Raw genomic sequence first — 27,866 nt, forward strand, 5'->3', positions numbered from 1 at the left:
GTGGGTGCAACCATTGCAATTTGAATTTCTGTTCAGTCAAGTTGCTTACATACGTACTTGTAGTTTACACACAAACAAATGTAGTGATTTGAGTGTTTGAAAGTGCTTGCTGGCTGCTGCTGACGCCATACTCTAAGGCAGATGAGGTCAGGCAGGCGGGTGGTATCCTAATTTGCCAACCGGGCTGAAATTTAAGACGACCCCCTCTTTAAGCCACCAGTTCTGGAGCCCCCACTCCATAGATCAGTTATTCTTGGTGTCCACTGAACTTTGTGACCATATTTTTCTGGAGCACTATCTCGGCCTCATATGTTCTTCTTTAAGAGCTTCTGCAACAACAGGTAAGAACATTGAATATGACCGTTGCATAGGAGTGTTGTGTTTAGAATGACTGCATCAGGATCCACAGCATTGAAACAACAGGTCAGATAATGACAAAATGTATAAACTTGCTATTGTAAAGAACAAATGACAAAGTACATTCATTGGAATGTAATAGATTAATTATAGTTCTGATGTTACAAGTTATTGTTTTGCTTATTATTAAATGAAATTGAAGACTATAATAGAATATAGTATGTTCCTCAATTAATTCATCAGTCATCAATGATATAGCCTATCTTGTTTTTAATGGATGCATATATAATGCCTTAGGTTACTGCTGTCGTCGTTGCTTCCAGAGCTACAATATGGATGGAATTTAATTTCACTTTCCGTCACACCATCACACACCACTGTTCACTTTCTCTAATGGGCGGGGTTATACATTACTCTACTCCACTACTCCAATTCCGATCCAATCAGACTCTTTTGCTGGTGTAACCATTGGTTACCAATGCACAAGCATTATGGGATGTGCACGTCAGCTTCCTGTACAATGGTATTCCCTACAACTACACGTCAACATTTTCGCTAGGCTAAAGCTTCTTACTACTTTATGAATTTATTTTAACAAGCTTTCAGAGGTTTCGTCTTCATAATCGGGACTTGCTTTATCAAAGGGAAAATGAAGGCAAAGAGTCAGCGGGAATACCTGGACATAACGTCAGAGCAGTGGGGTAATCGGATTTGATTGCTACATAGCTGTCTGTTGAATCAGGGGTGTAAGTAATCAATACTCCAAAATTTGCAACGAAAACAAGCGTTTCTATTGGACAGCTTTAGTAAACAGGGCGGTACCTACCTAATTATGTCCAATAGAAACGCTAGTTTTCGTAGCAAAACAGAACGTTTTGCAACTGTTTAGGGTAACGCTTACACCCCAGGTGGTGACGTTGTTGACAGTATAATGAATGGTTCAAGGCAGGAGTAGTGGGTCATTGTCATGCATAAATCTATGGTTGTCATCAGTCAACCGTTTTTGTTTATGCATGCTATCAAACATAAATCACGTATCATTCAAGGTCTTGGCATACTTTCTACTAAAGAGCCTCTACTACATTGTCAAAAAGGCAAGGGGTCAGGTTTTATCCCACTAAGTATTTTTTGGTGCAGAGTCCAGACTGGCTTTTATTTTCAACGTTGTTGATGTTTGATTCAGATTTTGTCCGGTCTGGACGACAATTTCACGGATCCACCAGCACCTGAATACCCGATAATTGCAGCTAATGTCATGGGTCTGGGTCAGATCTGATATGATTGTCTGGGGTATGTGTAATTTGAATTGTGTTGTCCTGTAGGGCCCATACAGATCCGAACACAATTGCTGCAGTGGAGAGAAATTGTATAATTAATGCTGCTGCTCTTGTTTTTTACGAGAGTGGAGCGTGGCACGTGTAGCTTGTTGTTGGCCAATCACGAGTCATCAAAACGGGAGTAGGCTACATTCATAGAGCCTCTGTGTGTGTCAAAAGTTAGGAGCGTGGTTGGGGAGTAACGGATTACATGTAATCGTTGGCAAGGTCTTGGCGTACTTTCTACTAAAGAGCCTCTACTACATTGTCAAATCCGTTACATGTAAAGGATTACAAAAACGGTAACTGTAGTCCGTTACAGGCAAATATATTGTAATCAGATTAGATACTTTTGAAAAACTAGATAATTACTTCGAGGTTTAGTTTTAAATTCAGAAGGGATGTTTGCGAAAAAAATGTTTTGATATTGATTATGTTTTCTCAATGACATTCAAATCAGCATTGAAAAACGCAGCAAGTTTAAATGTATTCAACGTAAGCGTCTGACCATAAATCTGAGACCACTATGATGACACACCAAGTGAAAAATGACTCTTGCAACAGCTGCATAGTGTGGATCCCAGCCTATGGAATAAAAGTGAAGCTTTTTTTTGCTCAAATTATTTCATGCTGATTTAAAAAAATAAATTCATAAGCCTAATGGACACATGCTCAAACTGGCACACTTTTGATAGATTTAAAGGGTCTGAGTCTGGGGTATGTGTAATTTGAATTGTCTTGTCCGGTAGAGCCCATACAGATCCAAACACGATTGCTGCAGTGGAGAGAAATTGTATAATTAATGCTGCTGCTCTTGTTTTTTTTATGAGAGTGGGGCGTGGCATGTATAGCTTGTTAATTTTTGGATTTATAATAGGCAGCATTGCAAAGAAAAAGCCATATCTCAGACTGGCCGGTAAAAAGAAAAGATTAAGATGGGCAAAAGAACACAGACACTGGACAGAGGAACTCTGCCTAGAAGGCCAGCATCCCTCCCACTCCTCTTTCTATTCTGGTTAGAGGCAGTTTGCTCTGTTCTGTGAAGGGAGTAGTACACAGCGTTGTACCAGATCTTCAGTTTCTTGGCAATTTCTCACATGGGATAGCCTTAATTTCTCAGAACAAGAATAGAGTGACGAGTTTCAGAAGAATGTTATTTGTTTCTGGCCATTTTGAACCTGTAAACGAACCCACAAATGCTGATGCTCCAGATACTCAACTAATCTAAAGAAGGACAGTTTTATTGCTTCTTTAATCAGACCAACAGTTTTCACCTGTGCTAACATAATTGCAAAATGGTTTTCTAATGATCAATTAGCCTTTTAAAATGATAAACTTGGATTAGATAACACAAGGTGCCATTGGAACACAGGAGTGATGGTTGCTGGTAATGGGCCTCTGTACGCCTATATTCCATTTTTTTTTTATCTGCTGTTTCCAGCTACAGTAGACATTTACAACATTAACAATGTACATATTTCTGATCAATTTGATGTTATTTTACTGGACAAAAAAACAGCTTTTCTTTCAAAAACAAGGACATTTCTAAGTGACCCCAACCCCAAACTTACGGTAGTGTAAGTGCATGTGGTAGATGGGAGCAATAATAAATATTTTGGTGCATTCTTCAGGTGGCTCGTCTTTCCTTATATTAAGAGGCTTGAAAAAATATTATTGTGATATAATGCTTACTAATTATGTGCAATTGAAATTTGGCCATAAAAATCAATGACCGAAATTACATATTTTCATCTGTAAATTACGTATTTTGAACGTCCCGAAAATACGTTTTTTTCAACATCCGAAATGGACATCTTTTCAATGTTCTAAAAATGCATATTTATTTATAGTCCGGAAAATACGTATTTTTGATGTTCAGATAATATATATATTCGACATCCAGAAAAGTATTTTTCACCTTTCTTTCAGCCACTAAAATGCACATGACGTCAATGGCAGGAAAAGATAGGTATTTTCATAATGAGTTTGCTTACTGGGATGTTTCTGCAATGTTGCCATCATGCTGGAGCATGCCAGTGCCAATGCAAGACATATTACAATTTGCCCTATGTCACTGTATCTAGCAAGCAGGTTTGGTGCATGATATGTAAGACTATTGATTACCATTGTGTGGAACGTGTTATCTCTCTTCAGTGTAAGACATCACATCCACCACCAACATGCCAGAAGGGGAGGTACACCAGAGGAAGGGGAAGTCCAAGAAGTCCAAGTCAAAGGGCAAGGGGAAAGGCCAAGGTGGCAGTGCCAGCCCCAAGGCGGGAACCTTAGATGGGCAAGATGAGCTGCCATTATTGCCCCCCATCCAGCCCGTCAAGAAGGCTGTGGAGGAGAAGGTGGCCGTGGCCAAGGTGGAAGAAGAGTCGTCCATTTTCATCGGTCTCCAGGTGCTGTTTCCCTACCTGCTGGCTGGGATGGGGATGGTGATGGCTGGGATGGTGCTGGACAGTGTCCAGGTGAGTGCTCCATGTTGTCTTGAACCCCGATATCCAGCCTTCTCATGTTCGAGTGAATGCATCACATGACTATGAAGTATATACAGTAGGCAGTCACTTACGCTTACGCTGTTGGATGATCTATCAAGTAATAATGCCAACATCTTGGTGTGTCTAATCTCATCAGTATTTGAGGACATAATTCATACTTCCAAAGGAATAAAAGTGTATTAACACTTCAATATTGATTCTTAAAACATAAATTACCTTAAAAAAACATGCCACTCAGATTGGTTAAAACATGTCATTTGTTTTGCTGTAATGCTTTCATCGGTCCAAAGTAGATCCAGCTCGAAATGTGTTTAACCCTTCAAGACCTTGCTAAATATGCATTAGGTTTTTGACTGTTTTTGACAGTGTTTGGATGACAACCAGCTGGTTACAGCTTTAGTTTCAAATCATTTTTCTAATTCCTTGCTACCTTTGGGGAAATACATTTTCAACTAATTTATTCAAAGGTTCAAGATGTCCACCCCAATTGTGTCATCTAGTTTAGACTGGCAAAGCCGTCTGATCTCGCGAGCTTACATATATGTTCGCTAGCGAAACAGACAGTAAGCTTGCGAGATCAGGATGGTTTGTACGAGGCTACCATCTAGTGCCCTAAAGCTCCAAAGTGCTCAAAAGCGAATGACAGTCAGTGGCAGTGCAGTGAATCAAGAAGAAATCAACATGGGCTAGGTGTTGTTTAGAAATAAATGGGATTCAGGGACATGTTAGTATGTTAGGCATAATGTTAGTATGCAAGAAGTTGGCATACTTTAGGTTTAGGTTATGCATTGTGTCCTTAAAGTTGGGCTGGGCAATATATCTAATATTCAGGGTGGTTGTGAATGTGATGCATATTTTATTAGATTGCAGCATTCCATGATTTCAACATTATTGGATTAGAAGAGTAAAGAGAAGTGTCAACAGGAGAGGGTTGGTATGCTGCTGAAGTATGGCTCATTGCATGTCTCTTTCGCTGAATCACTGCTCTGATGCTGCATGGCGCTGGCTTTGTCCTCTACTCTGCCCGTCGTCCCTGGCATTTGGCAGCCGGCTTACCCACCGGTGAGTAATCAGATGCTGGCTCTCGCTTCCTCTCTCTCCCTCTCTGTCTCGCCTTCTCTTTCCGTCCCTCCGCATCGTGCATGTGGTTTAGGGGAAACACAGCGGTGAGATCAGCTCTACGTATACTGCTGACGGCAGAGAGGGAAGTGGTAGGATGCCCTAACATAAAGAGACAGTCACAGCATGCAGAGGGATAGACAGAGGCAGCCTGAGCAGAGGGGCATGAAAATAAGGACTGAGGGAGGATACGAGAGGGGCAGATACCAAGTGGTCACATGAAATGGGGTGACACTACACCCAGAGAGGAGCAAAGCAAGCCCACCAGTTAGAGTAAAGAGCAGGTCCCTGACATATGTTTCTGACAGGACTTGAACCTGTTACTACAACCGAAGAGGAAAGAGACTCTGTGTGCTAGAATAACGAGAGGAAAGTCGGAGGGGGGGATAAACTGTGCGTTTAAGAGGGAGAGGGAGCATGGAGTAAGTGAGTCACGACACTAGAGAGAGAGAGGGAGGAATAGAGAGAGTGTGTCTCAGTCTGTAAGCCGGTCATCCTCCTGAATGACTGTGGCGCAGACAGACAGCCCTCCCCCTGCAGAGGCCTCCCTTGATGGTGAATGAGTCTCCAGGAACCTACTGCGTTGCCGTTTTCTCAGAGGACACAGAGAACACTTCTCCTGTCAGGGAGCCAGCAAAGGACCATCGAAAAGTCAAACAAATGGAACAGGAGCATCTAATGGGGCAGAAGGATCAACTGCACCTGCTGCCTCTTTCTCTTCTCTCTCAAGGACCGGCGATTGAGTGAAAGCCTCTTGGTAAAGGTTAATTGTTTGTTTGTGAGGTAGTAAGATGGAGCCTGCAAGCTGTTGGTGTATCATATGATGGAGAGAGTGATCACTTTAGTGACATCTGGACCCCTCACCAGGACTGACGCATCAAAGGACTAGACTGTTGGGGTTTTCTGAGTTTGTTCCATTCACTCTCATTTCTTCTAGGGTAAAGGAGTATTCTAAGGTCAAGGACATGGCGAGGACAGAAGAAGAACAACGTCTAACTTTAAGAGGACTTTAATCAAGTTCACCCACTTTTCAGGGTCCATTGTTACTACTTCATAGTCACCAGCTTTGTTGTAATGACCTTTCATGAATTACAGAAAGCAACATTGCAGTGAAGTCAAGCTCCCACCTGTGAGGTAAGCGGCAGAGACACTAGCTTGTGGTGCTTACTGGCGAAAGAACCAAGTACTTGTCTGTGGATCTCAGGCTGTCACTGTCTACCCCCCGGACCTTTATCCCTACCAGTCAAGGGTTTGAGTAATGGGGTAAGTGTGTACAATCATGGTGGTGACTCGGCTGGAACTGGAGCTGTGCTACCAGGGGAAGAAGTTGCGTGGCTTCACCTGTAAGCTGACCCGCTCTGCCCATGGCTTCCTGCCTGAGAGCTCCTGGCAGATCGCAGCCCAGGTGCTGCTGCCATACCTGGTGGCTGGACTGGGAATGGTCTCCGCTGGCATCATCATGGATATTGTTCAAGTATGGATCTATGTGATGGGCTTCCTATCTCCTCCTACTTCTGTATAACCGTGTGTGTGTGTGTGTGTGTGTGTGTGTGTGTGTGTGTGTGTGTGTGTGTGTGTGTGTGTCTGTGTATGTGAGCGAGCGTAACCTATTATAGTCCTATTTTTATGTAGTTTGATAGGAATCAAAATGGTCAGATCATTAAAGGCCAGCAGGGACAGGACCTCTTACAGCACTGTCTTTTAGAACATCTGTGAGAATTGTTTTGAAAATGGTTTCCCTCCTGTTGTAACCCCTCTGGGAAATAGCAATGCATTTTAGTCACTGGAAAGATGGACAATGACTTAAAACAGAGGAGTCATCATGCCTATGATTTGCTTATCAGTTTTTCATGATAATCCAAACGGGGTTTCTTTTTATATCCTCTCTCTATTTTGGATATCAGTTTTGAACTCTTTCTCCACCTTCCATTGCCATACAAATCAGATTTGGAGGTGGGAAAGGTTGGTTTGGGGAGGCTTTCATTGTATAGAGAGAGAGAGAGTGGGCAGTTGGCTGACAGAGGGAGGACTGATGAATCAAAATCAAATCAAATTTATTTATATAGCCCTTCGTACATCAGCTGATATCTCAAAGTGCTGTACAGAAACCCAGCCAAAACCCCCAAACAGCAAGCAATGCAGGTGTAGAAGCACGGTGGCTAGGAAAAACTCCCTAGAAAGGCCAAAACCTAGGAAGAAACCTAGAGAGGAACCAGGCTATGTGGGGTGGCCAGTCCTCTTCTGGCTGTGCCGGGTGGAGATTATAACAGAACATGGCCAAGATGTTCAAATGTTCATAAATGACCAGCATGGTCAAATAATAATAAGGCAGAACAGTTGAAACTGGAGCAGCAGCACGGCCAGGTGGACTGAGGACAGCAAGGAGTCATCATGTCAGGTAGTCCTGAGGCATGGTCCTAGGGTTCAGGTCCTCCGAGAGAGAGAGAGAAAGAGAGAATTAGAGAGAGCACACTTGAATTCACACAGGACACCGAATAGGACAGGAGAAGTACTCTAGATATAACAAACTGACCCTAGCCCCCCGACACATAAACTACTGCAGCATAAATACTGGAGGCTGAGACAGGAGGGGTCAGGAGACACTGTGGCCCCATCTGAGGACACCCCAGGACAGGGCCAAACAGGAAGGATATAACCCCACCCACTTTGCCAAAGCACAGCCCCCACACCACTAGAGGGATATCTTCAACCACCAAATTACCATCCTGAGACAAGGCCGAGTATAGCCCACAAAGATCTCCACCACGGCACAACCCAAGGGGGGGGTGCCAACCCAGACAGGAAGATCACATCAGTGACTCAACCCACTCAAGTGACGCACCCCCCCTAGGGACGGTATGAAAGAGCCCCAGTAAGCCAGTGACTCAGCCCCTGTAATAGGGTTAGAGGCAGAGAATCCCAGTGGAAAGAGGGGAACCGGCCAGGTAGAGACAGCAAGGGCGGTTCGTTGCTCCAGAGCCTTTCCGTTCACCTTCCCACTCCTTGGCCAGACTACACTCATTCATATGACCCACTGAAGAGAATCAGACTGGGAGTGAGAGAGACAGAGGTTTGCATCCAAAAATGGCACCCTATTCCCTATGTAGTGCATTATATAAGGGCTATGGTGCCAATTTGGTCACAGAGTCGGAGCTCTGAGCTGGAGCTAGGGCTCTGGACCGCCGACCAGTGGAGGCAAAATGAACTGGGTTATTCCCAAGATAGGCCCCGAATGTGACAGCCTTTAGTCGACATTTGAGAAGAACTTGAGAGCGGCGTTTAAAAATAACCTACCCCACCCCCATCCTGGCAAAGCTGACTTATCTGTTTATTTATACATGCCTCTATTTTTAGATCTTCAGTAGGGGGTTTGTAGACACGTTGTCAAGAGGAACTCTTAGACACTCAATTAAGTTATTTTAATTTTCTGTCTGACAAAGTCTATCTGACAAAATAGCTGCCAATATATCACTGAGATTAAACTCAAGTAGAATTTGAGACTAATATTTAATTTTGAAGATCACAGTTTACAATTGAAAGAAGGGCTGCTGGTGTTGGATGATTTGTTTTTGTGTTGGGATGATGGTTGTATTTAAGGACAATATAAGTGTTTATCCCTGTCGGGGTCTGGCTGAAAGGATACAGTTGATGATGATGTCTGTGTGTTTCAGCACTGGGAGGTGTTTAAGGTCATCACAGAGATTTTCATCCTGGTTCCAGCTCTGGTGGGACTGAAGGGCAACCTGGAGATGACCCTGGCTGCTCGCCTCTCCACTGCAGTGAGTCCACATTTAAACATGTTTTATTTTTTCCACCTTTATTTAGCCAGGTAGGCAAGTTGAAAACAAGTTCACATTTACAACTGCGACCTGGCCAAGAATAAAGCAAAGCAGTTCGACACATACAACAACACAGAGTTACACATGGAATAAACAAAACATACAGTCAATAATACAGTTGAAGAAAACCTATATACAGTGTGTGCAAATGAGGTAGGAAAAGGGAGGTAAGGCAATAAATAGGCCATGGTGGCAAAGTAATTACAATATACCAATTAGACACTAGAGTGATTGATGTGCAGAAGATGTATGTGCAAGTAGAAATACAAGGGTGCAAAGGAGCAAAATAAATAAATACAGTATTTATTTTTTTATTTCACCTTTATTTAACCAGGTAGGTTAGTTGAGAACAAGTTCTCATTTGCAACTGCGACCTGGCCAAGATAAAGCATAGCAATTCGACACATACAACAACACAGAGTTACACATGGAGTAAAACAAACATACAGTCAATAATACAGCAGAAAAAAAGAAAAAAGTCTATATACAGTGAGTGCAAATGAGGTAAGATAAGGGAGTTAAGGCAATAAATAGGCCATGGTGGCGAAGTAATTACAATATAGCAATTAAATTAAACTGAGATAGAAAGATGGGCTGTTTACAGATGGGCTATGTACAGGTGCAGGGATCTGTGAGCTGCTCTGACAGCTGGTGCTTAAAGCTAGTGAGGGAGATATGAGTCTCCAGCGTCAGTGATTTTTGCAGTTCGTTCCAGTCATTGGCAGCAGAGAACTGGAAGGAGAGGCGGCCAAAGGAAGAATTGGCTTTGGGGGTGACCAGTGACAACTACGTGCTGGAGCGTGTGCTACGAGTGGGTGCTGCTATGGTGACCAGTCAGCTGAGATTTACCTAGCAGAGACTTGTAGATAACCTGTAGCCAGTGGGTTTGGTGACAAGAGAGTACCACGTGAGCGTACAGGTCGCAGTGGTGGGTAGTGTATGGGGCTTTGGTAACAAAATGGATGGCACTGTGATAGACTGCATCCAATTTGTTTAGAGTGATGGAGGCTATTTTATAGATGGCATCGCCAAAGTCGAGGATCGGTAGGATGGTCAGTTTTACGAGGGTATGTTTGGCAGCATGAGTGAAGGATGCTTTGTTGTGAAATAGGAAGACATTTCTAGATTTAATTTTGGATTGGAGATGCTTAATGTGAGTCAGGAAGGAGAGTTTACAGTCTAACGAGACACCTAGGTATTTGTAGTTGTCCACATATTCTAAGTCAGAACCGTCCAGAGTAGTGATGCTGGGCGGGCGGGCAGGTGTGGGCAGCGATCGGTTGAAGAGCGTGCATTTGGTTTTACTTGCATTTAAGAGCAGTTGGAGGCCACGGAAGGAGAGTTGTATGGCATTGAAGCTCGTCTGGAGGTTAGTTAACACAATGTCCAAAGAAGGGCCAGATGTATACAGAATGGTGTCACCTGCGTAGAGGTGGATCAGAGAATCACCAGCAGCAAGAGCGACATCATTGATGTATACAGAGAGAGAGAGTCGGCCCGAGAATTGAACCCTGTGGCACCCCCATAGAGACTGCCAGAGGTCCGGACAACAGGCCCTCCGATTTGACAGACTGAACTATGTCAGAGAAGTAGTTGGTGAACCAAGCGAGTCAGTCATTTCAGAAACCAAGGCTGTTTAGTCTGCCGATAAGAATGTGGTGATTGACAGAGTCGAAAGCCTTGGCCAGGTCGATGAACACGGCTGCACAGTAATGACTCTTATCGATGGCAGTTATGATATCGTTTAGGACCTTGAGCGTGGCTGAGGTGCACCCATGACCAGCTCTGAAACTAGATTGCATAGTAGAGAAGGTACAGTGGGATTCAAAATGGTCGGTAATCTGTTTGTTAACTTGGCTTTCGAATACCTTAGAAAGGCAGGGTAGGATAGATATAGGTCTGTAGCAGTTTGGGTCTAGAGTGTCTCCCCTTTGAAGAGGGGGATGACCGCGGCAGCTTTCCAATCTTTGGGAATCTCAGACGATACGAAAGAGATGTTGAACAGGGTAGTAATAGGGGTTGCAACAATTTTGGCAGATCATTTTAGAAAGAGAGGGTCCAGATTGTCTAGCCCGGCTGATTTGTAGGGGTCCAGATTTTGCAGCTCTTTCAGAACATCAGCTATCTGGATTTGGGTGAAGGAGAAATGGTGGGGGCTTGGGCGGGTTGCTGTGGAGGATGCCGGGCAGTTGACCGGGGTAGGGGTAGCCAGGTGGAAAGCATGGCCAGCCGTAGAGAAATGCTTATTGAAATTCTCAATTATAGTGGATTTATCGGTATTGACAGTGTTTCCTAGCCTCAGTGCAGAGGGCAGCTGGGAGGACGTGCTCTTATTCTCCATGGACTTTACAGTGTCCCAGATCTTTTTTGAGTTTGTACTACAGGATGCAAATTTCTGTTTGAAAAAGCTAGCCTTAGCTTTCCTAACTTCCCTGAAAAGTTGCATATCACGGGGGCTATTCGATGCTAATGCAGAACGCCACAGGATGTTTTTGTGCTGGTCAAGGGCAAACGGGTCTAGAGTGAACCAAGGGCTATATCTATTCCTGGTTGTAATTTTTTGGGGAATGGAGCATGCTTATTTATGATGGTGAGGAAGGCACTTTTAAAGAATAAACAGGCATCCTCTACTGACGGGATGAGATCAACATCTTCAGCATCCTAATATAAATATAACAATATACTGTATACCATTTAGAATATGCTTTAATCCTAATAGTCATACTTGCATACATTTTATGTACGGAATCGAACCCACTATCCTGCCGTTCAAAGCACCATGCTCTACCAGCTACTGAGCTACATAGGACCGCATACTATTGTATATAGTACGTAGTATTAGCCCAAGTAGGACGGCAAAATGACCTGGTCTCTCTATGCTCTCTTGCTAACTCCTAGGGGCTAGTGTCAAAGTGTAAATAAACACACATTTCCCCACACATAATCAAATGCAACGCTCTTGTTGAAAAGCCAAAGTTTGATCTTGGTGTATGCTGTACTAATGATGAGCTCTCTTGTTTAGGCTAACATTGGACAGATGGATGACCCCAAGCATCAGTGGACGATGGTGTGCAGCAACCTGGCTCTCATTCAGGTAATCTCCAATTGATTTGTTGGGAGACAGGCAGACAGGAAGATGAACATAAGTCTTCCACGGCACTACTTGGCCTTTTATATCCAAATCTGAAAGACAACCTTGGGCTACAGTTACAGTGCCTAACTTGACCTCGAGGATCAACAGGATCACCATAAAAATAGCTGTGTAAGACTCGTCCAAGGTTAGGAAGAGATCAAGATAGCTCTTGGTCACACATTATCCAAGGCATAATAATGAAGGTAGCCTAAGCCCATAAGGTACATTAGATGTGATGGATGGACCCAGGGGATATGAAGATCGATTCTCTCCACAGGTTCAAGCCACGGTGGTGGGCTTCCTGGCTGCCGTGGCAGCCATATTACTGGGGGCCATGTCTAGAGGTGGGGTGGAGCTGGACCAAGCTGCTGTGCTCTGTGCCAGCAGCATCATCACTGCATTCGTGGCAGCACTGTCTCTAGGTGCGTTCACCCTCAGTGTGTCTTTATTAGATTGAGATTCCAAATGTCTTGACCGTAGTATCTGTTAACGGTTGTGCTCACAGTCACCCCCTCTCTCACTTCTCCATCCCTCGCTCTACCTCCCTTCCCTCTCTCCTTCCTTCCCTCCATCCCTCTCTCTCCTTCCCTCCATAGGTCTAGTAATGATTGGGGTGATCATTGGCGCCAGGAAAGTGGGCATCAACCCAGACAATGTGGCCACACCCATCGCTGCCAGTCTGGGAGATCTAATCACACTGTCCCTGCTGGCTGGAGTCAGTACTATACTCTACCAGTACCGAGGTATGGCTTTATAATAATGGATGAAGGGTTTAATTCAACTTTTAATTAGAAATCAGTAATTAGGGCCTCCCAAGTGGTGCAGCGGTCTAAGGTACTGCATCGCAGTGTTGTGGCGTCACTACAGCCTGGGGATCGATCCCAGGTACAATTGGCCCAGCGTCGTCCGGGTTAGGGGAGGGTTTGGCCGGGGGGGCTTTACTTGGCTCGTCACACTCTAGTGACTACTTGTGGTGGGCCGGGTGCCTGCAGGCTGACTTAGGTCGTCAGTTGAACGGTGTTTCCGCCGACACTGGTGCAGCTGGCTTCAGGGTTAAGCGAGTGGGTGTTAAGAAGCTCGGTTTGGCGGGTCATGTTTCGGAGGGCGCATGACTCGACCTTCGCCTCTCCCGAGCCGTTGGGTAGTTGCAGCGATGAAAGAAGATTGTAAATCACAAAATGGGGGTAAAAATTACAAAAACAAGACACTAAAAAAAGATGGCAGTAATTAAACAATTAATAGAGTCAGTAGAGTGCATGTATCTGGGTAAATAACTATTTAAGCAAATTAAGACCTCCACATTGTGGTAGTATTATTCAGAACCGGCAGAGGTCAGAAGTTACACTGAACAAACATATAAATGTAACATGTTAAGTGTTGGTTCCATGTTTCATAAGCTAAAATAAAAGGTCCCCGACATTTTTTCATATGCTCAAAAATATTATTTCTCTGAAATGTTATGCATATTTGTTTATATCCCTGTTAGTGAGAATTTCTCCTTTGCCTAGATAATCCATCCCCCTGACAGGTGTGGCATATCAAGAAGCTGATTAAACAGCATGATCATTACACAGGTGCACCTTGTGCTGGGGACAATAGAAGGACAGTTTTGTCACACAACACAATGCCACAGATGTCTCAAGTTTTGAGGGAGCGTGCAATTGGCATGCTGAGTGCAGGAATGTCCACCAGAGCAGTTTGTAGTTGTATTTGTATTTATTATGGATCTGCCAAGGCAGCAGCTACTCTTCCTGGAGTCCAGCAAAAATGAAGGCAGTAATATACATTATATTACAATTTTTAAACATTAAAATACATTTTTACAACAGATTTCACAATACATTAAGTATGTGCCCTCCGGCCACAAGTTAATACTGGAACTCACAATCCAGATGTACGTGTGTGTATATTGTGCATGTTATGTGTGTTTTTGTATGCGTGTGTTTGTACCTGTGTATGACTCTTCATAGTCCTCGTTGTTCCATTTATCTGTTATTTAAATCAGATTTTACCGCTTGCTTGAGTTACTTGATGTAGAATAGATTTCCATGTATCTATGTAGTACTATGCACCTATTCTGGACTTGGGGACTGTGAAGAGACCTCTGGTGGCATGTCTTGTGGCGTTATGCATGGGTGTCCGAGCTGTGTGCTAGTAGTTTAAACAGACAGCTCAGTGCATTCAACATGTGCATTCAACAATACTTCTTACAAAAACAAGTAGTGATGAAGTAAATCTCTCCTCTACTTTGAGCCATGAGAGATTGACATGCATATTATTCATGTTAGCTCTACGTGTACATTTATTTATTTTTTAACCTTTATTTTACAAGGCAAGTCAGTTAAGAACAAATTCTTATTTTCAATGACGGCCTAGGAACAGTGGGTTAACTGCCTGTTCAGGGGCAGAATGACAGATTTGTACCTTGTCAGCTCGGGGATTCGAACTTGCAACCTTTCGGTTACTAGTCCAACGCTCTAACCACTAGGCTACCCTGCCGCCCCCACATTAAAGGGCCAGCCGTGCTGCAGTGTTTTGGGCCAGTTGTAATTTTCCCAAGTCCCTCTTTGTGGCACCTGACAACAAGACTGGGCAGTAAGCACAGGTGTGACAAAACTAGGGCATGTAGGACTTGCCTTGTTGATATTGTTGTTAAGAAGGCAGAGCAGCACTTTATTATGGACAGACCTCTCCTATTTTTAGCTACTGTTGCATCAATATGTTTTGACCATAACAGTTTACAATCCAGCGTTACTCAAAGCAGTTTAGTCTCCTCAATTTGCTCAATTTCCACATTATTCATTACAATATTTAGTTGAGGTTTAGTGAATGATTTGTCCCAAATACAATGCTAGGACTAACTGATTTCTTGCCACCCATTCTGAAACTGACTGTTACTCTTTGTGAAGTGTTGCAGTGATTTCACTCACTGTAGTAGCTGACGTGTATAGTGTTGAGTCATCTGCATACATAGACACACAGGCTTTACTCAGACCCAGTGGCGGGGCATTAGTAAATATTGAAAAAAGTAAGGGCCCTAGACAGCTTCCCTGTGGAATGCCTGATTTTACCGCAGTTATGTTGGAGAGGCTACCATAACAGAACACTGAGGGTGTTCTTTAAGACAGGTAACTCTTTATCCACATTATAGCGAGGGGTGTAAAGCCATAACACATGTTTTTCCACCAGCAGACTATGATCAATAACGTCAAAAGCCGCACTGAACTCTAACAAAACAGCTCCCACAATATTTTTATCATCAATTTCTCTCACCCAATCATCAGTCATTTGTCAAGTGCTGTGCTTGTTGAATGTCCTCCCCTACAAGAGTGCTGAAAGTCTATACTTTGTTTGTTTACACTGAAATAGCATTGTATCTGGTCAAACAAAATGTTTTCCAACAGTTTACTATGGGTTGGTAACAGGCTGATTGGTTGGCTATTTGAGCCAGTAAAGGGTGCTTTACTATTCTTGGGTAGCGGAATTACTTTTGTTTCCTCCAGGCCTGAGGACACACTTTTTTGTAAACTTAGATTGAAGAGATGGCAAATAGGAGTGGAAATATCATCCTCAGTAATTTTCCATCCAATTTGTCAGACCCAAGTGGCTTGTCATTGTTGGTTGACAACAATATTTTTTTCACCTCTTCCACACTTACTTTATGGAATTTAAAATTACAGTGCTTGTCTTTCATAATTTGGTCAATTATACTTGGATGCGTAGGTTCGGCGTTTGTTGCTGCATGCCTAAGTTTGCTAATCTTGCCAATGAAAAATGTTTTGAAGTTGTTGGCAGTATCAGAGGGTTTTGTGATGAATCTGATTCAGTGAATGAGTTTGCCTTTTTGCCCAACATTTTATTTAATTAAGGTGCTCCAAAGCTTTTTACTATAATCCTTTATATATCTTTGTTTCATAGTATAGTTTCTGCTTCTTTTTTGTTTCTGTTTAGTGACATGATTTCTCAATTTGCAGTACATTTGCCAATCGGTTATGCAGCCAGACTTATTTGCCACTCCTTTTGCCTCATCCCTCTCAACCATAACATTTTTAAATTCCTCATTAATCCATGGGGATTTAACAGTTTTTACAGTTATTTTCTTAATGGGTGCATGCTTATTAGTAACTGGAGTAAGCAATTTCATAAATGTGTCATGTGAAGGGTCTGAAAGCTCCTCATTACACACCACAGACCAGCAAATGTTCTTTACATCATCAATTTAGGAATCACTACTACAAAACCTAATTGTAGGAACTCTTATACACAATATTAGGTCCAGAATTTGGAACTTTGGATTTCCTAGATATGGCTACCATAATTGTGATAACTCTATCCAATGGATGTGGCTACTGCTTTACAGGAGAGTTCTGTAGCATTAGTAAATATGTGATCAATACATGTGGATTTCATTCCTGTGCTGTTTGTAAATACCCTGTTAGCTTGATTGATAACCTGAACCAGGTTGCAGGTACTGGTTATAGTTTGAAGCTTTTTCTTGAGTGGGCAGCTTGATGAAAGCCAGTCAATATTTAGGTCACCCAGAAAATATACTGTTATATATATCTGTTGACATCACACACATTATCAAGCATTTCACACATATTATCCACATTCTGACTTTTAGCACTTGGTGGTCTATAGCAGCTTCCTACATTTTAAATGTATTTTTCCCCCCTCATCAATCTACACCCCATAATGACAAAGCAAAAACATTTTTTTGTAAATTGTTGTGCATTTTATAATTAACTGAAATATCACATTTACGTAAGTATTTAGACCCCTTTTCTCAGTACTTTGTTGAAGCACCTTTGGCAGTGATTACAGCCTCGAGTCTTCTTGGGTATGATGCTAGAAACTTGGCACACCTGTATTTGGAAATTTCTCACATTCTTCTCTGCAGATCCTCTCAAGCTCTGTCAGGTTTGACGGGGAGCAATGATGCACAGCTATTTTCAGGTCTCTCCAGAGATTTTCGATTGGGTTCAAGTCCAGACTCTGGCTGGGCCACTCAAGGACATTCAGAGACTTGTCCCGAAGCCACACCTGCATTGTCTTGGCAATGTGCTTAGGGTCCTATTGGAAGGTGAATCTTCGTCCCAGTCTGAGGTCCTGAGTGCTCTGGAGCAGATTTTCATCAAGGATCTCTCTGTACTTTGCTCCGATCATCTTTCCCTCGATCCTGACTAGTCTCCCAGTCCCTGCTGCTGAAAAACATCCCAACAGCATGATGCTGCCACCACCATGCTTCACCGTAGGGATGGTGCCAGGTTTTCTCCAGACATGACGCTTGGCATTCAGGCCAAAGAGTTCAATCTTCGTTTCATCAGACCAGAGAATCTTGTTTCTCATGGTCAGAGTCCTTTAGGTGCCTTTTGGCAAACTCCCAGTGGGCTGTCATGTGCCTTTTACTGAGGAGTGGCTTCCGTCTGGCCACGCTTTTACTGAGGAGTGGCTTCCGTCTGGCCACGCTTTTACTGAGGAGTGGCTTCCGTCTGGCCACGCTTTTACTGAGGAGTGGCTTCCGTCTGGCCACGCTTTTACTGAGGAGTGGCTTCCGTCTGGCCACTCTACCATAGGCCTGATTGGTGGAGTGCTGCAGAGATCGTTGTCCTTCTGGAAGGTTCTCCCATCTCCACAGAGGAACTCTGCCAGAGTGGCTATTGGGTTCTTGGCCACCTCCCTGACCAAGGCCCTTCTCCCCCGATTACTCAGTTTGGCCGGGCAGCTAGCTCTAGGAAGAGTTGCTGATTCCAAACTTCTTCCATTTTAAGAATGATGGAGGCCACTGTGTTCTTGGGGACCTTGAATGCTGCAGACATTTTTGGTACCCTTCCCCAGATCTGTGCGTCGACACAATCCTGTCTCTGAGCTCTACGGACAATTCCTTCAACCTCATGGTTTTGGCTTTGCTCTGACATGCACTGTCAACTGTGGGACCTTTCCAAATCATGTCCAATCAGCTGAGCTCAATTTTGAGTCTCATAGCAAAGGGTCTGAATTCTTATCTAAATAAGATATTTCTATTTTGAATTTTTAATAATCTTACCAAACTTTCTGAAAACCTGTCTTTTGCTTTGTCATTATCGGGGTATTGTGTGTTGTTTGAGAATTTTTATTTCTTTAATCCATTTTAGAATAAGGCTGTAACGTAATAATGTGGAAAAGGGGAAGGGGTCTGAATATTTTCCGGATACACTGTAAATTAGGTTACTTACATTATGACTTCCAACACTCCTGGGACAATTTACATTTACTGCAGCACTATGACAACTCAGCGACACAATGGTAGGGATTATCTGCGCAGGGCTTGTGTCATTGATAAGTAATTGTCTCAACGCAGCCTTGAAATGCGTGGACAAGATGATTTGGATGGACCACGTCATTCCTGTAGAGCATCTTTTGTTTCCAGAAGGTGTCAAAGTTATCGATAAAAGTTATGCCAACAGAGCTACAGTAATATTTTAGCCAGATATGTAATGCCAGTAGCCTGGGCCTGAAATAATTGTCTGCTTTCCGAGCTAGGATCAGTTCTTTAAAATCAATTTTCAGCAGTTCCGAGCTAGCCCTCCTAATGTCGTTTGACCCGCACATGGACTACGACAGTGTCAGCCCCCGACATTTGTTGTAGAACGGTAGGAAGATGTCTTGTAATGTCCAGTACTCGTTAGCACAGGGTTTTCTTCCCTCCGGGGACCAATATGTTTTGCCCCGGGAACCAAGGACCACAGCTGGTGCAAAGGCTGAGGAGGTGCGGCCGCTCTTTCATCTCGAGTGGCCTTGCAGACCCTCCAAGGATTGATGGGCGGAGAGGCCTGATGGACCATAGCCAACTGTAGAATCCATAGTGGCTGATGGAGGGGCCTGATGGAGTCTCAGACACCCTCACGCTCTTATGAGGGGGAATTTAATGTTAAGTTCTCTACCAAAAGCCGCCTTCAACGTAGTTTTAGAGAATTTGGCAGTACGTTCAACCTGCCTCGAAACCGCAGACCACGTGTAACCACGCCAGCCCAGGACCTCCACATCCGGCTTCTGCACCTGCAGGATCATCTGAGACCAGCCACCCAAACAGCTGATGAGGGTGGGTTTGCACAACCAAAGAATTTCTGCACAAACTGTCAGAAACCGTCTCAGGGAAGCTCATCTGCGTGCTCGTCGTACTCACCAGGGTCTTGAGCTGATTGCAGTTCGGCATTGTAAATTACTTCAGTGGGCAAATGCTCACCTTCGATGGTCACTGGCATGCTGGAGAAGTGTGCTCTTCACATATGAATCCCGGTTTCAGCTGTACTGGGCAGATGACAGACAGCATGTAGGGCGTGGCGTGGGCGAGCGATTTGCTGATGTCAACGTTGGGAACAGAGTGCCCCATGGTGGGGTTATGGTATGGGCAGACATAAGCTACGATGGCAATTTGAGTGCACAGAGATAACGTGATGAGGTACTGAGGCTCATTGTCGTGCCATTCATCCACTGCCATCATCTCATGTTTCAGCATTATAATGTCGCAAGGATCTGTACACAATTCCTGGAAGCTGAAAATGTCCCAGTTCTTCCATGGCCTGCATAGTCATGTCACCCATTGAGCATGTTTGGGATGCTCTGAATCGATGTGTACGACTGCATGTTCCAGTTACAGCCAATAAGCAACTTTGCACAACCATTGAAGAAGAGTGGGACAACATTCCACAGGCCACAATCAACAGGCTGATCAACTCTATTCAAAGGAGATGTGTGGCGCTGCATGAGGCGAATGGAGGTCACACCAGATACGGACTGGTTTTCTGATCCATGACCCTACTTTTTTCTAAAAAGTATCTGACCAACAGATGCATATCTGTATTCACAGTCATGTGAAATCCATAGATTGGGGTCTAGTGAATTTATTTTAATTCACTGATTTCCTTATAGGAACTGTAACTCAGTAAAATCGTTTAAATTGTACCTTGTTGCATTAATTCCTTTGTTCAGTGTAAGTTCCCACTCATCTCTTGCCTGTGGTCTGCACGAACTATACAGTTAGCTACTTTTACAAAGCCCAATTTAAACATGTAAAAGTAAAATGGCTTTAATGTTTAAATATCAGAACATTTCTAACAATTTTGGAGGTGCTCTTATGTCAGATGAATTGTGTTCTATTTGTGTGGGAGAGTGGTAAACAGTGCATTGTGGACACTATTCTAACGTGTTTTCTCTGTTGTGTAGACGTCTGGTACCTGTCTCCCCTGTTGTGTGTGTTCTTCCTGGCTCTGATCCCTCTGTGGGTGGTGGTGGCCCGGAAGAGCCCTCAAATCAAGGAGGTCCTCGTCTCTGGCTGGCAGCCTGTCCTCGTAGCCATGTCTATCAGCAGGTAAGACACACATGACACCTTATCATTCTTATCATAGCCTTATCATATATTCCTGTATGACTCCGTTGATAGAGCTTGCAATGCCAAGATAGTGGGTTCGAATCCCGGGGCCACCCATATGTAAAACGCATGACTGTATGTCGCTTTGGATAAAAGTGTCTGATAAATGGCATATATTATTATTCTTTTTATTATATATTATTAAAAACATGTATCTGATCAGTAGATGTTTGACTGATGTTTTTCATTATGACCTTTTTCAGTTTTGGGGGACTCATATTGGACAAGACTGTTAGCGACCCTAACTTTGAGGGGATGGCCGTCTTTACACCCGTCATAAATGGTGAGTGGACTCATCTTGGTTAAATGAAACTAGAAAGTGGTCTCTGAACACATTATACAAGGATGGAAAGGGGAGAGTTGAGTTATTAACGACCATGGGACATTCATGTGCCTGGCTCAGTCAGTTAACTGTCTATAAATGACACATGCTGGGAAATCCTTTCAAATGAGAGTGTTTAAGAGCACACGGTAAGATGTTCTTACCCACAAATGGCAGTGTCCCAGGCTGATATTGGCTGCCTGATGCTGAGCATTGGATAGCCTTTGGACCTCAGTTAAATATTGCTCACAGTGGTTAGAATTTCCCTCTCCTGGTACTATGACTATTACCCGGCACTTTGTGTTTTACCAATGTCCCCTCAAGTCTCGTCAAGTCTGAGATACACATCTGTATTGGTGTTTGATTAGGATATGACAAAAACAGTATTTTGGTAGATGTTACCATAGAATCACGTCACACACCACACACATGCCTGTACGCACACAAACACACATCTACTGTTTGTTTGCTGTTGCATTTGTGCTGTTAACAGTAGCCCCTGTCCACACAGGATTGCCAGGCCGTCATTGTACTTAATAATTTGTTCTTAATTGACTTGCCTGGTTAAATAAAGGTAATATTTTTTACATCAAAATAAGTAAGACAAATGTATCAATAGCAATTTGTTTCTCCACTTGGTGGCAACAGTGGCAAGACCTCAAGCAGGAAGAGGGCTGCACCTTTGGATCCAGACAGACAACTTTGGGATGAAAAGGGTTTTTGTCCCGCAGATTATTTGCAAACCGTCGTCTTTCTGCATCGTATGCATGTGCCTACCTATTGTAGGCATATTACAAGCACTTATGTGTTCTTTCAAGACCCTTCACACTTCACCCATGCGTTCTGATGGCCTCACAGCCACTATCCCACTTCTGACACCAGTGTAGCAAACTTAGGGGGCAGGAAGCAAACCCTGGTCTCTGGCATGAAAGGCAAACATCCTACACATCGCACCAATAGGGTTAAACCTCTTGGTGGAAATTGTAACGTGGATCATATATTGCTACAATATGTGTGGTCTCAATAAAATAGAGAAGACTGCCTATGCATGGGCGGAGAAAAGTGTGGCAGATACCAAAGTATGTGGACACCTGCTCGTCGAACATCTCAAAATAATGGGCATTAATATGAAGTTGGTCCACCTTTGCTGCTATAACAGCCTCCACTCTTCTGGGAAGGCTTTCCACTAGATGTTCGATCATTGCTGCGGGGACTTGCTTCCATTCAGCCACAAGCATTAGTGAGAACGCAGCACTGATGTTGGGCCTGGCTTGCAGTCGGCATTCCAATTCATCCCAAAGGTTGAGGTAAGGCCTCTGTGCAGGCCAGTCAAGTTCTTCCACACTGATCTCGACAAACCATTTCTGTATGGACCTGTACACAGGGACATTGTCTGAGGCAAGGAAGGGCCTTTCCCAAACTGTTGCCACAAAGTTGGAAGCACAGAATGTCATTGTATGCTGTACGTTACCTGTACGAACCATGAAAAACAGCCCCAGGAACTAAGGGGCCTAGCCCGAACCATGAAAAACAGCCCCAGACCATTATTACTCCTCCACCAAACTTTACAGTTGGCACTATGCATTGGGGCAGGTAGTGTTATCCTGGCATCTGCAAAACCAAGATTTGTCTATCCAGAGAACGTGTTTCCACTGCTCTAGAGTCCAATGGCAGCGAGCTTTACACCACTCCAGCCGACACTTGGCATTGCGCATGGTGATCTTAGGCTTTTGTGCAGCTGCTCGGCCATGGAAACTCATTTCATGAAGCTCCCGACAAACAGTTCTTGTGCTGATGTTGCTTCCAGAGGCAGTTTGGAACTCTGTAGTGAGTGTTGCAACCGAGGACAGACGATTTCTACGCGCTTGGGTACTCTGCAGTCCCGTTCTGTGAGCTTGTGTGGCCTACCACTTATTGCTCCCAGACATTTCCACTTCAAAATAACAGCACTTACAGTTGACCGGGGCAGCTCTAGCAGAGCAGGAATTTGACAACTGACTTGTTGGAAAGGTGGCATCCTTTAAGTCACTGAGATCTTCAGTAAGGCCATTATACTGCCAATGCCCAATTTTATATACCTGTCAACAACGGATGTGGCTGAAATAGCCGAATCCACTCATTTCAAGGGGTGTCCACATACTTTTGGTGATGTATTGTATCTTTTCAAGGAAATTAACTTAAATATGATTAGGCTACATAGTTTACAGTGTCGGTAGATAAATATTGATAATGGAAAGAAGTGGAGGGCCCTCAACCAACGAGTCGGTCTACAAATCTACAAATGAACTGCTCTTAAAAGGTAGGCTATATCCTATATGCAAAACATAGCTCGTGAGAAAGTGCAAGTGTCCGGTCTCATTAATCTTGCAGCTTCAAGTGCAGTAGCGATACCTCTCTTAGTTGGGCGTGCAATATCAAACATGCTTGTGGTCTCAATTAAATAGAGTATGAGGCTATATCCTATGCAGAAGCACGGGTAGATATCTTTCCAGGGAAATTAACTTCCTAAATAACGTAGTTTGAAGAGAGCAGAGTTGGATAGAGAGAGCAGACACTTGCACTTTCTCTTCAGCTACGTTTAGCCTACCTTTCAGGAGAGGGGCGAATTTCAGACGGACACAATCAATATTTATTTCTAGGCAATGTAGTAAACTATAGCCTAATCAGAATAGTTTACTACATCGCCTAGAAATAAATATTGATCACCCGTATTTGTGTCCGTCTGGAATGTGTCCCTCTCCTGAAAGGTAGGCTATTAGGCCTACGCTAAACGTAGCTGAAGAGAAAGTGCAAGTGTCCGCTCTCTCTCTCCAACTCTGCTCTCTTCAACTCTGCTCTCTTCAAACTACGTCTAGTCTAGCATATTGGCCGATATAGCCCAGTAATACCGATCGCCTAATATAATGGGCTACGTGAAAATCTCTGGTCATTTAACCTAACCTATTTCTTAGGTTATTTTAGAGCATATTACCTATAGTATAGGGCGCACACTTGCTGGAACCATGGCTGTCAAGTGAGCTGCCTGAAATAACATTTCAGGACTGCGGTTGGGTTCAAGACCAGGGAGCAGAAGAGAGTCCGACAGAAAGCCAGCGGGAGCGGGCAGGTGCGGTATGAAAAGCTGCAGGATGAAGAAATCAGTCCCGTGCAGACCTCTACAAGCAGGGATCTGTCAATGTGGAATTGATGAATCAAATAAGAAATTAAATAAATCATGAGGATATACTCAGGAATTTTTGAAGTCAAAAGCATGTGGTGGGCAACATGTGTTTTACATATAGAGAGTCATATTTCAATGGAAAAGCAGGTGACTGTATAATAGGAGACTTGTGTGGTTGATATTCTTTCCATGCTCGGTGCTTCCCCTCAGGTGTCGGAGGAAACTTGGTGGCCATCCAGGCTAGTCGGATCTCAACCTACCTTCACTTCTGGAGCATGCCTGGAGTCTTGCCCTATAAGATGAGACAGCACTGGCCCAGCCCCTTTACTACCTTCTTCACCTCAGGAAAGGCTCCTCCACTCTGTCTTTCTATAGAGGGTCATGGATTGCTTGTAGATATGTCTGTAACAACAAAAAAAAGGAGAATATATGCCAGTTACTTCCTCTCTGTTTGTGATTTAGCAAATATGAACTTTACTATTTGGAACCCCTCTCTTGCCATTCCTGTTATATGTATCCTCTCTTTGTCATAGTATTTGTACAGATTTACATTTCAGACAGTGCTGCCACAGTAACTAAACAAGATAAGAAAACTACCTACAGTATTCATTAGTTGCCTTTGTCTCTCCAGGTGTGAACTCCAAGTCAGCAAGGGTGTTGTTCCTATTGGTGGTTCCGGGCCACCTGGTGTTCCTCTATACCATCTCTCTGCTCCAAGGCGGCCACACTGCCCTCACTGTCACTTTCACCGTCTGCTACCTGTGTGCTGCCCTTCTCCAGGTACGCCCTATCCCCTCGCCTGCTACTCCTCAGTCACTGGTACACTGATGGAGTTTGGTAAAGTCTCATACAGACTTGTAAGGACTTTTCATTATACAGTTATTGAAGTATAAGGACTTGTGGATTTCTCATTCAGATCTGCTGTGTGATGGATTGTCTGTCTGTATGGGATGTTCCTCCAGGTGGGTATCCTCCTCTATGTGGCTGACCTGATAGTCCGTCTGATGTGGAGGAGGAGTCTGGACCCAGACAACTTTTCCATCCCCTACCTGACAGCCCTGGGAGACCTACTGGGGACCGGCTTCCTGGCTTTGGTCTTCCGTTCTGTCTCACTCATGGAGGGGCTGGGACTCTGAAAGGGATGGAGGTCATCAGTCTGCTACAGGCCTCTCTGTGCTGTGCCTTCCCAGACCAGGGGTCTGTATCATCTCCCTGCCCTGCCTCTCCTCTGCCTTCACCACTGGAGGGAGTTACTCTGCTGGGCGTGGGGATGGCAGTGTGACTGACTGACTGCACGAACACTCACTCACTCAGCTTACAGTTCATCAGGAGGTGTGGGTCATTTCAAACCTCAGAAAGTATGGGTTGATGGGACAAACTGCAAACTCATCCAGGTCCTATTTCACACACCCCGCATGTCACTTGTGAATGTGAGACAATGGAAAAATCAACACACTAAATTGAACTTTTTCTGAAATTAGGGAATGGTTATTGATCGATAATGGGTGCATTGTATGTTGGTGTATGAAAATGAATTTTAACTTGTTTACAGTATTTCTGGATGTAGAATGCAGAGTGGGGCTTAGCAACATCCCTTTCATTATAGACATAACTCAAAAAACCTTACTTGACTGGTAACTACAGGAACATTCTGTTGTAGATCGAAGTAGAATCATCTTCATACATCACCACCAATGCGTAGCTTGAAACTACTGCACCCATTGAAATTGCAACTAGGGTGTGAATGGAATGGACCTGTGAATGTATCAAGGATCGAACATATTTGAAGGCAATCAGTATTATTTTGTGATTTTTCTATGAGCAGCTTACTGTCACAGTGTTAAGTTAAATATCTGCAAATTAAACTTTTAAGGGAGGCACTTCTTAAACCAGAGTTAAGTTACCGTTGGCATGTCATCAGTAATGTGAGATGGGGTAAGGGCAAAACATTGAAACTGTTCTCAAATCTGGTTCAAGGTGTTAGGCGTCTTATCACATATGACAGGACGGGAAACGGTATCATAGCAAAGTGCCTGATAAAGTGTTACTAATGTTTGTCACATCTTAATGTTCAGCAGCAATCTTAAATGCAAAAACAAAACCTTAAAGTACACAGTATCTGTCAAGTCCGTGTATCATGAATGTTACATGTCGGGTGTGTTTTGTATAATCACAAATGTCTATTTAAAGAAAAGGTAGCTTTATTTAAAACATTGCAATGTCCCCATTCACATGCCTTCTGTACGTTACAACTGTAGTGCCCTCACACATGGTTAAGGGGCTTGAACATAAAAATGAAACAAAAAAACTAATGTAAATGTATTCTTTATTTTGTTTATCCTACCGTCATCAACATTTCATGAATTTGAATCACTTTAAAATGTACATGCATCCATAATTTCACTACATTGAATCACACATTTTAAAGCTTATTTCATAGAGAATATTACAATCTGGACTATACTGTATCTAGTAACTTACTTTGAAGAGATGGTTGTTGGGTCAAAATAGGCATTTGCAAAATTCAGTGTACTTGTCTTTAACTGCCATTTCCCGAATGTCAGACTGGACAGATTCCCCTGTCCAACTCATTTTTCTCAGCTTCAGAAGCATCTAAATTCACCAAAGTGTGTGTGGTTATCCTTAGATATATTCTCCGGAATTACTCAGAGGGAATTGTTGATTTGTCACATATTTATTATAGACATTACACATTTTCCAAAAATGCTTTTTATGTACAAGTATCTGCCAAAATATTGGAAACGAGTAAATGAGGGATACAAAGTATATGGAAAGCAGATGCTTCCACACAGGTGTGGGTCCTTATGCTTAGTGTCCTTATTTTGGCTACCATGGCTATAGGATGACAATGCCCCCATCCACAGGGCACGATTGGTCCCTGAATGGTTTGATGAGCATGAAAACACTAAAACCATATGCCATGGCCGAATACAACAGGTGTAGGTAGACCTTACCGTGAAATGCTTACTTACAAGCCCTTAACCAACAATGCATTTTTAAGAAACTAAAGTTAAGACAATATTTATGAATATACTAGAGTAAAAAAATTAAGTAACAATAAAATAACAATAATGAGGCTATATACAGGGTGTACTGGTACTGAGTCAATGTGCGGGGTACAGGTTAGTCGAGGTAATTTGTACATGTAGGTTGGGGTAAAGTGACTATGCATAGATAATAAACAGTGAGTAGCAGCAAATAGTCCAGGTTGCCATTGGATTAATTGTTCAGCAGTCTTATGGCTTGTTGAGGAGCCTTTCGGACATAGACTTGGTACCGCTTGTGTGGTAGCAGAGAGAACAGTCTATGACTTGGGTGACTGGAGTCATTTTTTGGGCCTTCCTCTGACACCACCTAGTATATAGGTCCTGGATGGCAGGAAGCTTTGCCCCAGTGATGTACAGGGCTGTACGCACTACCCTCTGTAGCGCCTTACGGTTGGATGCCGAGCAGTTGCCACACCAGGCAGTGATGCAACCGGTCAGGATGCTCTCAATAGTGCAGCTGTAGAACATTTTGAGGATCTGGGGACCCATGCCAAATCTTTTCAGTCTCCTGAGGGGGAAAGTCTTTTGTCAAGAAAGTCGTGCCCTCTTCACGACTTTCTTGGTGTGTTTGATAGTTTGTTGGTGATGTGGACACTAAAGGAACTAGAAACTCTTGACCCACTCCACTACAGCCACGT

At 43.5% G+C, this 27,866-nt stretch overlaps 1 protein-coding gene across 6 annotated transcripts; it reads left to right on the forward strand.

Annotated features, from left to right (window-relative positions):
* The first annotated feature begins 211 nt into the window (after positions 1-211).
* LOC112221637 (solute carrier family 41 member 1) lies at positions 212-26,472 on the forward strand. Of its 6 annotated transcripts, none has more exons than XM_024383822.2 (11): positions 212-341; positions 3,828-4,147; positions 8,968-9,075; positions 12,158-12,229; positions 12,546-12,690; positions 12,865-13,011; positions 20,474-20,618; positions 20,882-20,961; positions 24,371-24,505; positions 24,792-24,940; positions 25,123-26,472. In XM_024383822.2, the coding sequence occupies exons 2-11, from the start codon at positions 3,854-3,856 to the stop codon at positions 25,294-25,296; spliced, it is 1,449 nt and encodes a 482-aa protein (XP_024239590.1). In that variant the 5' UTR covers positions 212-341; positions 3,828-3,853; the 3' UTR covers positions 25,297-26,472. The 6 variants fall into 6 exon arrangements, with proteins under 6 accessions (XP_024239590.1, XP_024239593.1, XP_024239591.1 ...); XM_024383825.1 differs by lacking the exon at positions 212-341 and adding an exon at positions 346-423; XM_024383823.2 differs by lacking the exon at positions 212-341 and adding an exon at positions 859-1,103.
* The last annotated feature ends 1,394 nt before the right edge of the window (positions 26,473-27,866 follow it).

This window comes from Oncorhynchus tshawytscha, linkage group LG22 (genome assembly GCF_018296145.1).
Source record: "Oncorhynchus tshawytscha isolate Ot180627B linkage group LG22, Otsh_v2.0, whole genome shotgun sequence".
Classification (NCBI taxonomy): Eukaryota; Metazoa; Chordata; class Actinopteri; order Salmoniformes; family Salmonidae; genus Oncorhynchus; species Oncorhynchus tshawytscha.